Below are 16190 nucleotides of genomic sequence, written 5' to 3' on the forward strand. Positions count from 1 at the left end.
GTAGCTGGAAAGCAGCTTCATAGTTCTTCTGTGGGAGGATTTATGAGAACATATGTAATTTGACCTTAGATGCTGGTCAAAGATCATCACATTGGCCTTTTTGAGATAGATCATACATAGTTTCCTATATACAGTGAGGGAAAAAAGTATTTGATCCCCTGCTGATTTTGTACGTTTGCCCACTGACAAAGAAACGCCGTGAAGGACTGAAATCCTGCAGCGCCCGCAAGGCCCCCCTGCTCAAGAAAGCACATGTACAGGCCCATCTGAAGTTTGTCAACATCTGAATGATTCAGAGGAGAACTGGGTGAAAGTGTTGTGGTCAGATGAGACCAAAATTAAGCTCTTTGGCATCAACTCAACTCGCCGTGTTTGGAGGAGGAGGAATGACCCCAAGAACACCATCCCCACCGTCAAACATGGAGGTGGAAACATTATGCTTTGGGGGTGTTTTTCTGCTAAGGGGACAGGACAACTGCACCACATCAAAGGGACGATGGACGGGGCCATGTACCGTCAAATCTTGGGTGAGATCCTCCTTCCCTCAGCCAGGGCATTGAAAATGGGTCGTGGATGGGTATTCCAGCATGACAATGACCCAAAACACACAGCCAAGGCAACAAAGGAGTGGCTCAAGAAGAAGCACATTAAGGTCCTGGAGTGGAGGGAGCTGAAGGTTCGAGTTGCCAAACATCAGCCTCGAAACCTTAATGACTTGGAGAGGATCTGCAAAGAGGAGTGGGACAAAATCCCTCCTGAGATGTGTGCAAACCTGGTGGCCAACTACAAGAAACATCTGACCTCTGTGATTGCCAACAAGGGTTTTGCCACCAAGTACTAAGTCGAAGGGGTCAAATACTTATTTCCCTCATTAACATGCAAATCAATTTATAACTTTTTTGAAATGCGTTTTTCTGGATTTTTTTGTTGTTATTTTGTCTCTCACTGTTAAAATACACCTACCATTAAAATTATATACTGATCATTTCTTTGTCAGTGGGCAAACGTACAAAATCAGCAGGGGATCAAATACTTTTTTCCCCCACTGTATGTGTCCCATAATAAGTATGAGTGTGAATGCAATCTGTAAGCAGTTATGAGCCCGTTCTCAGTTTAACCTTAAGGAGAGGTCAAAGGTCACAATTGAGGACATTTTAAAGTAGACCACATATGAGTTCCTGTCTGAGTTCTATAGCAATCATTAGCCTATCTGCATTCTATAGGGCAATATAAGCATTTTAAGGGGAGGTCAAAGGTCAAAATGAAGGTGCTTGGACTATTTTAGAAGTAAACATATGATGTTCATTACAAATCTGAAGTCAGATATCAGTTTTGAGCCTTGCGTCTAGGAGAAAATATTAGATTTTTAATCATCATAGTGAATTTGACCTTGAAGGAAAGGTCAAAAGTCAATCTCAAGGGCATATTTTTAAAGCCCATCTATGGTTTCCTATATGTGTTCAATATATACCTAAGGCCTATTTCCTCTCTGTGAGGGGTTATAGAGCAAAAACTTAAAACAATTGCATTTGACCTGAAACGAGAGGTCAAAGGTCAAAAATGTTGACATTTTCACATAGACCACTCATGGTTTCCTATACGTGCCCAATAGTAAATGTGATTCTGTCTTCAATCAGAAAGCAGTTATTAGACAAAATAACATTTAATTGACCTTTGACCCCTGAAGGAAAGGTAAAAGCTCAAACTTTATTTTTTCAAAAGAACACATTTGGTCCCCTATGACATGATTCATGATGACTTTGGTGGATTTTGCATGCTGTAAACCCAGAAATGCAAGAAAATGTGATTTGACCTTGAAGGAGAGGTCAGAGGTCAAGTTCAAGGTCATGCATGGATACAGCCCATATGGTTTCCTATACATGTTCTATAGTGACCATCATCGTATCTGCCACCCGTAAGGAGTTATAAGCCTTCAAATATCCCATGATCCAAAGCTCCGATCGGAAAACTGTTAGCCGTTTTGGAAACCTCATACACACTTTCCTATCTATGCTCCATAGTAACATTTCTCAGAACAGCTTCCTTCCAGGACTAATGAGATGTTCAATATCTGAGAGCACCATGGATAAGATTAATTTATTAGTATCTGGCTCCAGAAAGGTCAAAGGTCAATAAAAAGGGCATGGTCAGATAACGCACAATAGGTTTCCTATACGTGTTCAATACATACCATGACTGTATTTACAACCGTTAGAGAGTTATAAACTACTTTCACTTTCACAAGAAGTGGCATGTAGGTCTGAAGGTAGACCACAGACCTACACCAAAAGAAATAGCAACCATTTTCAGATATAGTGCAAAAAGTGCACAGAGTGTAATTTTGATAGCTGAAAAACTGTAGGAGGGGATGCGTTTACTTTTAAGTGGTCGGAAACGAGAATAATAATAATAATAATAATAATAATAATAATAATAATAATAATAATAATAATAATAATAATAATAATAAGCAGAAGAATAATATAGAAACCAAGTAATAACAAGATCTGGGTTTTTCAACGCAGATAATAAATGCACAGAACAGAGTTAGAAAACATTAAGGACAACAGTGGATAAAGGGAATTTAAATACAATTGTAGTGTGACAAACAGTGTCTGCCCAGCCAAATAAATCCCAAAATGATAGTGCTAGCTGATCAAGTGAAGTGTCTTTAAGTGTCATTGAGTTATGTTTCTGGTCTAAATGGCAAATCAAATACAAAAGTGAATTTTGGTATTTGGTCAGATATAAATGAAAAAATATTAAATTATTAAAAATGATCATAATGATAAAAGTTGTAAATATGTAAGTTTGTATTAAAAACAAAGGTGTTCTTTCCAGTTATTTAAAAAAGGCTGTAGAAAAAACAGTGCCATGTTCAATAACATGTATTATCATAGACCTGCCTTTGAAAGTCTGCATGCACTTGACAGACTACCGGACACAAAGTTTTATAACCCAACTATTTTAATTAGTGATGAGTAATTTTTATTAGTCTGATATTTAGTGAAAGTCTGTAATCTACTATTTTCTTCTTATTGTTAGCAAAAAGTAAATATACATTTACCTTAGAGTAAGTGGAAAGTTTTATTTTAAATTAACGTCAACGTCTTTTGTCATTGTAGTTAGTAGAAAAACCTACAATTACAATAAAGAAATGTAAAAAAAACAATAAAGAAAAACAACTTGTGCCAGACTTTGAATCTATTACAAGTTTTTAATACCTTACACGTTTTATTCAAGAATCAACTATTTTAGGACAGACTTAAATGTTGAGGCAAATCAATAAAAATGACACCGTTGCTAAGTAATAAATGGACGAGTCGTGGTGAGGTGAAAGTTAATCGATAAGGCGAGCATGTCATGACATCATCTGTTTCCATGGTAGCCAGAACAAGAAGACGCCCGTTATCTGCAAAGCAGGCTGAGAGGTTACTATGCAGGGAGATTAATCGCAGGTTTGTTGTTTACCTTCATGCCTTTAGCAGAACAACAGTGGTCTCACAATTTAAACCCAGGGCCGTCTGAACAAGCCCTAGACATTCTTAGGTAGTAGTAAATATTCATTTTTTTCACAATGAATGATGTGGTAATCTATAACTGGAACGGCATATACTTAACATTTTGGTGATTAAATCTGTAATGCAGCTGACATTTTCAAGTAAATCAATTTTCATCTCAAGCACCTCAGTGAGAGATTTATTTTTGTTCATCATGAAACCCAAAACAATTATATGCCCCCCCACCCAACACACACACAGAATAATCCTGGAAATAGCTTTTTGAAAGTGTACTTTACAGTTTGTTCAGTATCCAATAGATGCATTATTATTATTATTATTATTATTATTATTATTATTATTATTATTATTATTATTATTATTATTATTATTATTATTGTCATTTAGCTGACACTCTTATCCAATGCATGTGGTTATGATGTAGTTTGCATCTTTATTTAAATTTTCTAAATGCAGAAAGAAAATATTCCAAGAGAACTATAAATGTTAGCATCAAATGTATGTGCAGTGCCATTTTGACCATTTGTATTTGGATGAGAAAACATAATATTTCCATATTAAGGTGATTAACATCAAGAACAATACTGTTGAAGAATCAGAGGATTATTTTTTTGCCCCCTGAGAATTTGCATGCAGGCAATATGCTTTAAGTGGAAATAACAGTTACTATTTTCCTGAGGCACAAAGTTTAACAATTTTTAATTTTAAGCAAAGTGTTGTGACGCACATCTTTCTGGTTGCCACGGTGAACCACGTGAAAATCAACTACATTGATATTAAAGTGCAGGACTTCCTTCTGAGTTTTCTGTAAGGCTATAATTACCATCATACTTTTCAATGCCAGAAAAATAAGTCTGATTATTACCATAAGTACCGTAAGTAAGGAAGAGCACAGATCTCTTAAAATGTGATTTCTGCCATTTATCAGCAAATGAAAGAGTACATATTTTATGTATTTATATACCTTACATTCTATACCTTAGCATTGACTGGTATCAATAAAGGCCCCAATCCGGCTGAAACATTTCTCAGCTTCCCTTTACAGTAACATGAGACTTCAAGGCAAAAATATGAGACCTCAGTAGGCAAATATAGATATGGAGATAGGAATGTAAGAGGTGATACATTAGTGGCATATGCAGAAAATGCAAATCTTTATCACAAACTCCCTCCAATAAAAAGCCAACAAGAAAATGGACTTGGAGAAGTCCAAATGGGGGAAAGTGTGAAATATATTACATCTTAATTTATAAATATAATAGAAGACTGCATGGCCCTAAACAGATTCAATACTGGAAGTGACCATAGAACAGTTTTGGTGCTTAATTAATCTCAATACCAAAGTAGAAAGAAGAAAACTAATGAAGAAACCAAACAAGCCAATCGACATCATGAACTTCAGAAACTGCCAAGCGGAGTACAAATTAGAATTGAAGAACCAATATACTGTAGTCTATTTTATGATCAACAGGAAGACCTAGATGCATCACAATAATGCAATAAAATAACAAGTGACACCATGGAACTTGAAAGAGAATTCAGAGGACTCAATACATCACAAGATAAAAAAATCCCAAGAAACAAGAGAACTTCTGAAGGAGAGAAATGAAATACAGTCAAGACCTCAAATCAAAAGTTAGGCTACATTGTGCCACTTAAAACACAAAGGAAACATATTACTGAAGATGTAAGAAAGTTTAACAACAACCTAACTAAAGAAATCATTGGAAATAATGGGTACATAAAAAAATGCAAAACAAAGCCTCCAAATAGGAAATAATCCAATCATTGCCCTGAAAAAGTATGATAGCACAACAATCAAAAAACTAAATTATCAGAAGAGTGGAAGAATGCTACAGAAACAGGCTACAGACGAAGATCTGAAGAACTATAGGCCCATTAGTCTACTTCCCATCTTATACAAAGTGTTTACAAATATATTAACACTGGAAACACTGGACTTGACTCAACCAAGAGAAGCAGCAGGATTCAGAAATGGATATAATACAATGGATCATATACAAGTTGTACAGAATGTATTGGAAAGATGCAGAGAATATGAGCTTCCTCTGTGCCTGGGGTTTGTTGACTACGAGAAACTCAGACATCAAACTCTTATTAAATATATCTACAACAATATTGTATCAATAATTCAACTGCACCAAGATACTGACAAAATCAAGATGTGCAAAGGAGCACGTCAAGGAGAAAATCTCTTGAAGAAGTGTTCAAGACTTTGGACTGGTAAGAAAAAGGAATCAAGTAAAACAGAACTTATTTGAACAACTTATCATTTGTGGATCATAATTGCAAAAACACCTGAAGACCTGCAGCTTCAAATTAAAAAACTCTCAGATACAAGTAGGAAAACTGCACTTAAAATTTACTTGAGTAAAACCAAAATCATGTTCAACAGGTTTGTTAAATCTAACAAAAAAATAAGCAGATCAGCAGATACTCCAAGAAGTCCAAAGTTATGTCTACCTATAGAAGAAATCAACAGAAGTTAAAATGGGATTGGGAGGGCAATTTATATTGATTGTTTAAATGGAAAAATACATTAATAAATAAACAAATATATCCATACCAAGAAATGTTTTTCAAAATGGACTGGTGTAAGTACAGTTTATGAACAGTTTTGATCATTCCAGATGGTTTTAAGTGACTGAGTAGTAAATACTGATTCTCATCTCCATAGTTCAGTGAACATGTGCTTTTCATTCATTCCAATTTCATAAAATATAAAATTAGATTTCTCCCTGGCTTTTCTTATATACATTTTAACACTGATTAAGTCCTTTTCTCCGAAACTGCATTTTAAATAGAACATCATTACAACATTTGATGGTACCTCTCTTCAAGCTTTCCTTTGTTTATCTTATAAACAGAAGACTTTAAAGACTACAGTATCAAATAGCCATATGTGACATTTTCAGCTTCATAAGGAGGGAACACTGAAACATATGCATACATGACAACAGGAAACAACCTCAGCAATAAGGCTTGTGACAATCTGCTTTTATCCTAACTTGGTTAAAATATGCACATTTCATCTGAGGCATAGTTTTACTAAAGATACATTAAAAATATTATTATATGAATGCAAAGCTCAATGGGATATAAGCAATTAATGTATTAAGCATGGCATGCAAAAATTAAAAGAATTATAATGAAAAATAAAAATCATAATCATCAAAATTATAATGGAATGGAATAAAAATAAACCCTATATACCAAACACTTGGTTTACGAATTAAGGGTTCAATAAGCTCAAGTAATGACTGCAGTGAATTGAGAACCAGAGGTACCGGAGGAGCAAAGAGTGCACTGACAGAGCTGTGTGTTGCAGGGCATTGTGAGTGCGGACAGTGCACCTGCTTCCCGCCAGGAGATAAGAGAGTCCAGGGGAAGACCTGCGAGTGTGACGACCGGCAGTGTGAGGACATCGACGGAGAGATCTGTGGCGGTAAGCATCCTTTGACACTTAAATATACGAGCACACACGTTCACAAGCAAGCCTTATACATAGTGTAAACAAACAAGAAAAAACTATGCATTAAAACATAAAAACACAAACACCTTTTTGCAATAATGAATGTTTTTCCATCACTTTTCACTGATTTGAAAATTTATGAGACATCCCCAACAGCAGATATCCTAAGATTTATATTTTAGGTCATACAGAAGAAAATATTTCATAAAGCATATTTGATTGTAATTATTCATATACACATTTATTTATTAATGGAGTAAATGAGATGTAATTATAGTTCCATGGCAAACAAAGGGGGCATAGTCTAGATGGGATAAAACAGCCAGAAGGAATTTCAGTCCATTTCAATAGCAATTACACTGGTGCATTTTAAATACAGCTGTGTGTGTAATTCAATCCGTTCTGTTGGCATTGGCAGTGAAATAACATGCAAATGTCACAGCAGCCACTTCAGTCTGTGGCCACATTCAGTATTGATTACTTGGAAAAGCAATACATCTGCGAAATTTGAAAAGATAACAATCCTTATCTAACATCGAGTCCTCCAACTGCACAGCGTCAATGTATTATCCATGAAGGATGAAGTCCTTAATTTAACCATTTTAGCTGTCAACCTTAGTGGAAAAAGATTCCCCTGGAAAGTCCTACTGTTTACAAATCTTTGATCCTCACATGAAGTGGATAAAGTCAAATTGATGTTAGTGTGGAAATAATGACAGTTGAAATTCTGACTCCTCTGATGTATAATTTGCACGTGCTGAAAAAGAACATCTTTAATCTGCTGACTATAAGTTTTTTAATATTAAACATCGCTGGGAAATCTAATATAAAAAATATAATTTCCCTCACTACCTGTGCCAATGCATAAACCTTTTTTTTGGGTTTTCTTGCACAGCACAGACTCCTCTCCCCCCAACACCTGTAGTCCATCTATCATGCAGACTCACTTTTCTGCTCAAAATACCCCATTGCACAGCTTATTTGATCAGAGCAGTTTGCCAGTATTTGTCTTGATGTACTTTGGTCAGCAATCTAAACAGTATATCTATATATACACTACCGGTCAAAAGTTTTAGAACACTCAATGTAATGTACTCAATGTAAAAAATAAATGAAAGCATAGAACAAATAAACAATTGGTTTATTTTTGATACAAAATAAATCATGGAATTGTTTTGTTTAACAAAATGTAACCCATGGGTACTCTTCACTGTTGTGTTGTTTGCCAAGTGTTTGGTATCCCTTAGAAGCTGAGACTTTCTCAGCTTTCTAATGATGTGAAGCATTCTCTGATGTGAAAAAAAATGTTTTTTATACCCCCTCCTACATTCTGAAAAGGGGAGGTGGGGGGATACTTGGTTTGAGGAATAGAAATACAAAATCTCAGAAAATATTGACAATTATGACTTATTCTGGAACCAGACAGTCTACTGATCAAAACAAGACCTTCCACGTTTTGGTAGAAGCAACACACAGCCGTAGAGAGCTCAAAATGTAAAGATGGAAAACTGTTCACAGTGTACTAATACACAACAATTTTACATAATTGGATCTGAACTTCTCTGTGTGATAGAACATCAAACAACATATGTTGATAGAACATAATATATACTGAATTAATCTGTTCTGAACAAAACAAGCCTATTTGCAGAGAAAACCAGTGGAAACTGAGTGATCTGTGACCATCTGAATGAGACCTCCCCCCTCCCGGAGCAGACTGCGCATTTACCTCTGAATGATAGCGGGCGACACTTCTATGCACAGGAGCTGCGCGTAAGACTGCCAAATAATGCTTAAGAGGATGTAGTAACACAGTTTATAACTCTGAAATGTACATTATTTTTCAGTTTTTGGTAACCTAAACTTTTTCCCCCCAACCTCTGGCAGTTTACTGCTTACCTTTGTACCTTTTCAGGTTATTCACTGGACTTGAACTACTTACTTTTCAATAAAAACTAGAAAAATGGGGGTGTTCTAAAACTTTTGACCGGCAGTGTAGTTTACCATTGAAATAGTATGGTAATACTCTCTCTATATGCTGGTACTTTACTAGATGCACACACTGTGTAAATACTTTCCCCCCCCCCCACTTATTCACTCCCGTTTATATTCATCCATAATTTTACTTGTCATGGCTAATGCTGAAAACCTTCTTATGCTCGTTGAGATATTGCACACACAGCCCTCAGTTGTTCTGTTGTTCTCTTGCTCCTGGCAAAGTTTTATTTGTCAAATAGAATTTAATTTGGTGAGCAATAATATCCTGCAGATATGGCTGCGCCGCTGCTCTGGTAGCTTCTGCTATCCAGTCAGGTTTGTGCAGGGAAACATGCTGTTGCATTTACATCACCTCACTTCAGGCTTCCAGAGACAAACACATTGTCTTTCACAAGCATTTCCAATCTAAAACCAGAAAGTCTCTCTGTGGAAGGCTGGACTGCAGGTGACAAGTACTAATACAGTCCCAAACTGAGCCATTGGACAGGCCACTCTAATCACGGGTAACATGCCTTCTGCTTTTCCAAGCCTTGGGGATTGCTGCACTCAACAGCTAATGCTTGGTTCTTCATCTACTTCACCATCTTGTGTGCTTAAAACACACCCGGTTGCAGGAAGCTTTGTTTATTCAAAGTCCCTGCTTATTTCAAAGTTTATATTTACAGGGGGTCCTCGCAATTCGTCGACTTGTTTGTCATTTGGCAGAGTCGTCTCTAATGACTATAGGTTTTTTTGTTATTCATAGTTTTTCGTCACCTGTCATCACAGAGTCAGTCAGCTTTTGACGTTGGCATTACAAAGTCACTCCGTGGTGTATGTATCGGCACAGGAAGCTATCCAGCAGATATTATAAACTGATACGAATACAGTCTGAAAATAATACAAGAAAAAGCTAAGCAGTCGAGTGCGAGCTGCTGCTCACTACTTCATCTCTGAACTGCTCCTACTTTGTCTCTTCCCATTCTTATTACTTTCTCCAACTAAGGAGAATATGAAGGTATAAAATAAATATTTAACACTAAACACATACACACTCCCATCATCCCACAACGTTCTCAGCATGTGAAACAGTGTGGTTAGTGAACTTCTTTCTTTTATTTTTTCCTCTCACTCAAATTTCATGAATAATAAATTCTCAAATTTTACTAACAGTTAATTTGTCAAGAAAGCATCTCAGATGATTTTCAAGGACCCCCTGTACTTCATTTTGGTAGCTATGATGAAGGGAGTAGGGAGTGGTGGGTTTCTACTCTGAAAGTAAAAGTATAGCAGAGCTCAGTGTACATATATATGAGCCTGTTACATTGATCCCACTCCCCTAGACTTGAAAGATGGCTCCACCCCACCCACCACCTCAGAGAATTGGTCTTTCAGCAAAACACGTTCGGGGGTTATTTGGGGTTCAGCAGGATCAGGAAATTGGATCTGAGCTGGGTGAGATGGCACACATCACATTAGCTCAACCTTCTCAGTCACGTTCCATCGTTATCTTGGAGAATCACTTTGGTTGCAATTCTGTTAATGAGTCCAGTCCTTGTTTTGCCACAGTTCCTCAGTATAGATCAATAAGCAATACAAGATAATGCTTTGGTGTTATATGCAGACATACTCAAGTACAGCTCCGAACTGCTTTAATGTAGCTCTAAAGCCATCTGCTATGTGTCTAGTTTTGTCCTTTGGTAAGGTGGAGGATAAGGATACTTAAAGGTCTTAGATGAGTTTTATAGATCATTCTTCAACACGCCAATGCAATATAATTGTACACAGGATTTTTCAAGCTGCTGTTATATACTGCTAAACAATAATTTAAAAATAAATAAATCCATTAACAACTTAATATTGAGTGATGAACAGATAAGAATCTGAAACACTAAAATGAATGATATGATAATTATATCTGTTACGCTCCCAGATGCAAAGTGATGGCATGGAGTAATGTGTGGTTTCAAGGTCCTGACTCACTGTGGTCCTTAACAATCACAGGGCATTTCTTTAAAAGTGTAGGGGTTAACCTCTGCTCACCTCCCCACTGAATAGCTGATGTGTGGTACTGGTGCACTTTGGTGTATAAGTTAAGTATCTTAGATTTGTTTTATTCCACTCTATAGTAACCTTTAAAACTTAAGTATAACCTTCATCACAATTATGGCTGCTGTTAATATCCCAAATGGAGAGCTCTTTGATATTTTAGCATGTGACCAACACTTACTTACAGATAGCAGGAAACACTAAAGAACACAGGATTTTTCTGTTCCATTCTATCATTTTAGTAACTTAAAACTTTATAGAACCGGGTTCAGTAGGTCTGCAGGTGCATTTCGTTTTCCTTTATGTGATATTCAAAACAGATCTTTACTTAGGAGACCAAACACATAAAAGTGCTCCATCTTCTTTCCATTATTATCTACAACAACCAATTTGTTTCTCAACCGATTGAAATGTTTTATGTGAATAATGTGGGATGTATGAGAGGACAACAATTTACCAGTAATTAGCTGACAGTTCCTATTAGAAAGCACAAGACTATGAAACCCATTTAATTGCTATGTGTAGGTTCAGATAGACTTATAGGAAAATCAATCTGAACAGTTGGACTTCTGAAAAAGCTAATCTATATATGACAGACATGTAAAACTGTAGGCATTTAGAAAGAACACACAGTAAACAGGTAGTGATAATCTCAGCCAACATACAGGAAGTAATTTGCAGATATCTTGAAATTATTTGAAGATATCTTAAAATGAATTTAGATATATGATTTTAATTTGCAGATCTCTAATTCATTTCAATGTATAATTTAAATATTTAAAGATATCTTGAAATGCATTTGAAGATCTCTAAATAACTTGCCTTGCCATACGATTGTACATTTTGAGGATGAACAATGAGAACACATTTCCTCATCATCATTACTATCAATATCATTATTACTATTACTATCACTATTACTATTGGTATTACAAGTATTATTACTATTACTAGTATTACTAATACTAATATGGTAAGAGAACCTGTGTTACAGGTGGACACCTTGAGACTAGTTTGGTTGCTTAACATCCAAGCTCAGTAAAGTGTAACACTGATCGGCTGTTCATTACTCCTGCCACTGAGCAAATAAAAGTGCATTTATTTATTTAGCAGACGCCCTTACCCAGGGCAACCTACAGCTGTCACAAAATCCACTTCAACAGATTATACAATACAGAAAATGCAAAATAAAGTGTACAGCAATACACAATATAGTTATTAAATACTAAAACAAGTGTATTCATCGTACATAAAGTGGATTGATCAGGCATAATTATCAATGTTACATTTAGTGTTTATAATGTATTAATATTCAAAGGGGGATAATCAATGACTAATGTATTAATATCAGCAAAGAACTAAAGCAGTGGTTTTCAAACCGGTCCTGGAGTACCCCCTGCCCTGCTGGTTTTTGTTCCAACCAATGTCTTAATTGCTAACTAAAAAATAGAAATGGTTTATGAGCCTTTCTTTGATGAATTTATTGCATTGTAATGGGACTCAATTTGGCAACCATGGAAATAATGAATAATTATTTACTTATCTTTCCATTTCAAGGCTACTTTAAAATCCCATCCTGTCTCAAAGTTTCCCGGTGAACACAGCCATATAGTCACACTACCACTGAACATATTTACTACTAGAGCTGCTGCAGGGAAGACAAATCCCATGCTCTTGTAGATGTAGTCTTTTCTGCTCTCTGTAAGTGTTGAAACAGCACATCCTGAAACAACGAAGAGCTCTCCTTTGGGATATTTACAGCAGCCATGATTGTGCTGTGATGAAAGTTATTCTTTTAAGTTTTAAAAGTTATGAAAATTATGGAGTGGAACGGGAAAATGACATTTCCTTATACACTCCTACTACCACATGACTAATAATTTTAGAGACTGCCCTAGTTCCCCTTTAAATAAAACAAACTTGGAGAGGAAATAAAGCACCTTTTGACAAACTTCATCTGCAGCTGTGCTAGTTTATTTTTCTTTATTGCTCGGCACCCACTGGAGCATTACAGCATTACCATGCCTTTTTCTCCCTGCACACTCCTTCTCACTAAGCTTGAAGTCTGTTCCCAATGAAGGTTTGATTGACAGCTGAAAAAAACACGTCTGCTCTAAGCTTTAATGGAAAATGTTATCAGATTAATTGTAGGTAGAGTAATAATAAGCATGACTAATTTTTAAATGTCATATACATATTTGGGGCCCCTAAGACCTCTGAGATCTATGTCATAGCTTACTAAACTTATGGGTTCAGCTGGTGCTGGGAATTTGAGTTTGGCAATACAATCCTGAATTCTGACTGCGGTCCTGCTCCAATTAATGTTTTATATAAATACACAATTAGTGGGGAAAAACAAGTAAGATTGAAAAAACAACGCAAATTCTCTCTTTGACAATTCTCTCCCATGGTTTCTGCTTGTGATAATACGATTTTGCATCCCCCCCACAATTCTTTGCTATGCTGCATTGCACCATTCCAGAGCCCAGTCTTAATAAGAGGTTGAAATATTAATATGAATACATTCTCAGGGCTTATTGTATTTTGCTGCAAAGTGACATTGCAATAGACACCTGTCTGAGCTATTCAGAGAATTGTCCTGTTTTAGCGTTCCCAGACCCGATGTCCTCAGGAAGAAAAAAGGATTTTTAAATATGTATGCTGCTCATCTGCACCACTCTCTGTGACAGCAGAGCAGATTACATTGTGTTAACATAGGTATCTGTAATACAATTTTCTTCATTGTGGCTCCTTCAGGCAGCAATCGTTTTCAAACTTAGCTTTGACTTATCGCTGATTCATCTAATTCCGGCACCAGTCAACAAATCTACTTAATGGAGAAAGAAAAGGCCAAATGTCAAAGTGGAATTAAAACTTAATGCGATCTAATTGCCATGGCCTACTGGTCTGAGCTAAAACAAAAACAGCCTTTTATCAAACTATCAACAACTCATGTTGTTTGCATATTTGCATGGAACCTCCCCTAATGGCAACCCAGTGTTCCTGTTCCTGCTGCAGTAAATGAGATTTCTGCGAGTCACTTTCTAGCTAGAAGTAAAATTAAAATGATCTTCATGCATTTTAATTAAGTTTGTGCCACTGTGAGCAATGGGAATGTGAATTTATTTACATGGAGTGCTGTCAGATCTTAAGCTGTAAATCCCAGGTTGACTGTGCAATGACTTATTTTCCATAACCTAATGACCAACTCAAATAATACTTAGCATTGGTTCATTTCCCAGCATGCATGTTACTGGGGTATTCCAGCATACCAAGTGGGCATTAGCGGGTAAATCTTTGGTGTTACACATCTGTTTTAATTATTAACACAAGACTAATCTAACTATATAATTAGACAGTACCTAAATCTACATTAAGCAGGAACAAGACCTGTTGACATACTTAGCGTTTGCTTTACACCAGATGCCTGTACATTCATTTTTTTTTGCAGCAGCTGACAAAATAATGAAAGTATATTGGTATGAAACAAATTCAACAAGACATGCAGCTTGGTGCCACTTTATTAAACATGTTTTCCTAAGCATTTCGTACAAGAAGTTGTGAGGAAACCCAGTTGCACACCATGCTTGTCAAGTACAGTGAGGGAAAAAAGTATTTGATCCCCTGCTGATTTTGTACATTTGCCCACTGACAAAGAAATGATCAGTCTATAATTTTAATGGTAGGTGTATTTTAACAGTGAGAGACAGAATAACAGCAAAAAAATCCAGAAAAACGCATTTCAAAAAAGTTATAAATTGATTTGCATGTTAATGAGGGAAATAAGTATTTGATCCCCTATCAATCAGCAAGATTTCTGGCTCCCAGGTGTCTTTTATACAGGTAACGAGCTGAGATTAGGAGCTCTCTCTTAAAGGGACTGCTCCTAATCTCAGCTCGTTACCTGTATAAAAGACACCTGTCCACAGAAGCAATAAATCAATCAGATTCCAAACTCTCCACCATGGCCAAGACCAAAGAGCTGTCCAAGGATGTCAGGGACAAGATTGTAGACCTACACAAGGCTGGAATGGGCTACAAGACCATCGCCAAGCAGCTTGGTGAGAAGGTGACAACAGTTGGTGCGATTATTCGCAAATGGAAGAAACACAAAATAACTGTCAGTCTCCCTCGGTCTGGGGCGCCATGCAAGATCTCACCTCGTGGAGTTTCAATGATCATGAGAACGGTGAGGAATCAGCGCAGAACTACACGGGAGGATCTTGTTAATGATCTCAAGGCAGCTGGGACCATAGTCACCAAGAAAACAATTGGTAACACACTACGCCGTGAAGGACTGAAATCCTGCAGCACCCGCAAGGCCCCCTGCTCAAGAAAGCACATGTACAGGCCCGTCTGAAGTTTGCCAATGAACATCTGAATGATTCAGAGGAGAACTGGGTGAAAGTGTTGTGGACAGATGAGACCAAAATCAAGCTCTTTGGCATCATCTCAACTCGCTGTGTTTGGAGGAGGAGGAATGACCCCAAGAACACCATCCCCACTGTCAAACATGGAGGTGGAAACATTATGCTTTGGGGGTGTTTTTCTGCTAAGGGGACAGGACAACTGCACCGCATCAAAGGGACGATGGACGGGGCCATGTACCGTCAAATCTTGGGTGAGAACCTCCTTCCCTCAGCCAGGGCATTGAAAATGGGTCGTGGATGGGTATTCCAGCATGACAATGACCCAAAACACACAGCCAAGGCGACAAAGGAGTGGCTCAAGAAGAAGCACATTAAGGTCCTGGAGTGGCCTAGCCAGTCTCCAGACCTTAATCCCATAGAAAATCTGTGGAGGGAGCTGAAGGTTCGAGTTGCCAAACGTCAGCCTCGAAACCTTAATGACTTGGAGAGGATCTGCAAAGAGGAGTGGGACAAAATCCCTCCTGAGATGTGTGCAAACCTGGTGGCCAACTACAAGAAACGTCTGACCTCTGTGATTGCCAACAAGGGTTTTGCCACCAAGTACTAAGTCGAAGGGGTCAAATACTTATTTCCCTCATTAACATGCAAATCAATTTATAACTTTTTTGAAATGCGTTTTTCTGGATTTTTTTGCTGTTATTCTGTCTCTCACTGTTAAAATACACCTACCATTAAAATTATAGACTGATCATTTCTTTGTCAGTGGGCAAACGTACAAAA

The 16190-nt window shown here is 37.0% G+C and overlaps 1 protein-coding gene across 1 annotated transcript in view; it reads left to right on the plus strand.

The window, feature by feature from the left end:
• Positions 1 to 16190, plus strand: part of itgbl1 (integrin, beta-like 1) — an 86665-nt gene that overhangs the window by 49750 nt on the left and 20725 nt on the right. Inside the window, exon 8 of the mRNA XM_066706780.1 lies at positions 6871 to 6987. Coding sequence (XP_066562877.1) covers positions 6871 to 6987 — 117 coding nt within the window. The remainder of the gene's footprint in view (positions 1 to 6870; positions 6988 to 16190) is intronic.

Source organism: Amia ocellicauda, chromosome 6 (assembly GCF_036373705.1).
Source record: "Amia ocellicauda isolate fAmiCal2 chromosome 6, fAmiCal2.hap1, whole genome shotgun sequence".
Taxonomy (NCBI): Eukaryota; Metazoa; Chordata; class Actinopteri; order Amiiformes; family Amiidae; genus Amia; species Amia ocellicauda.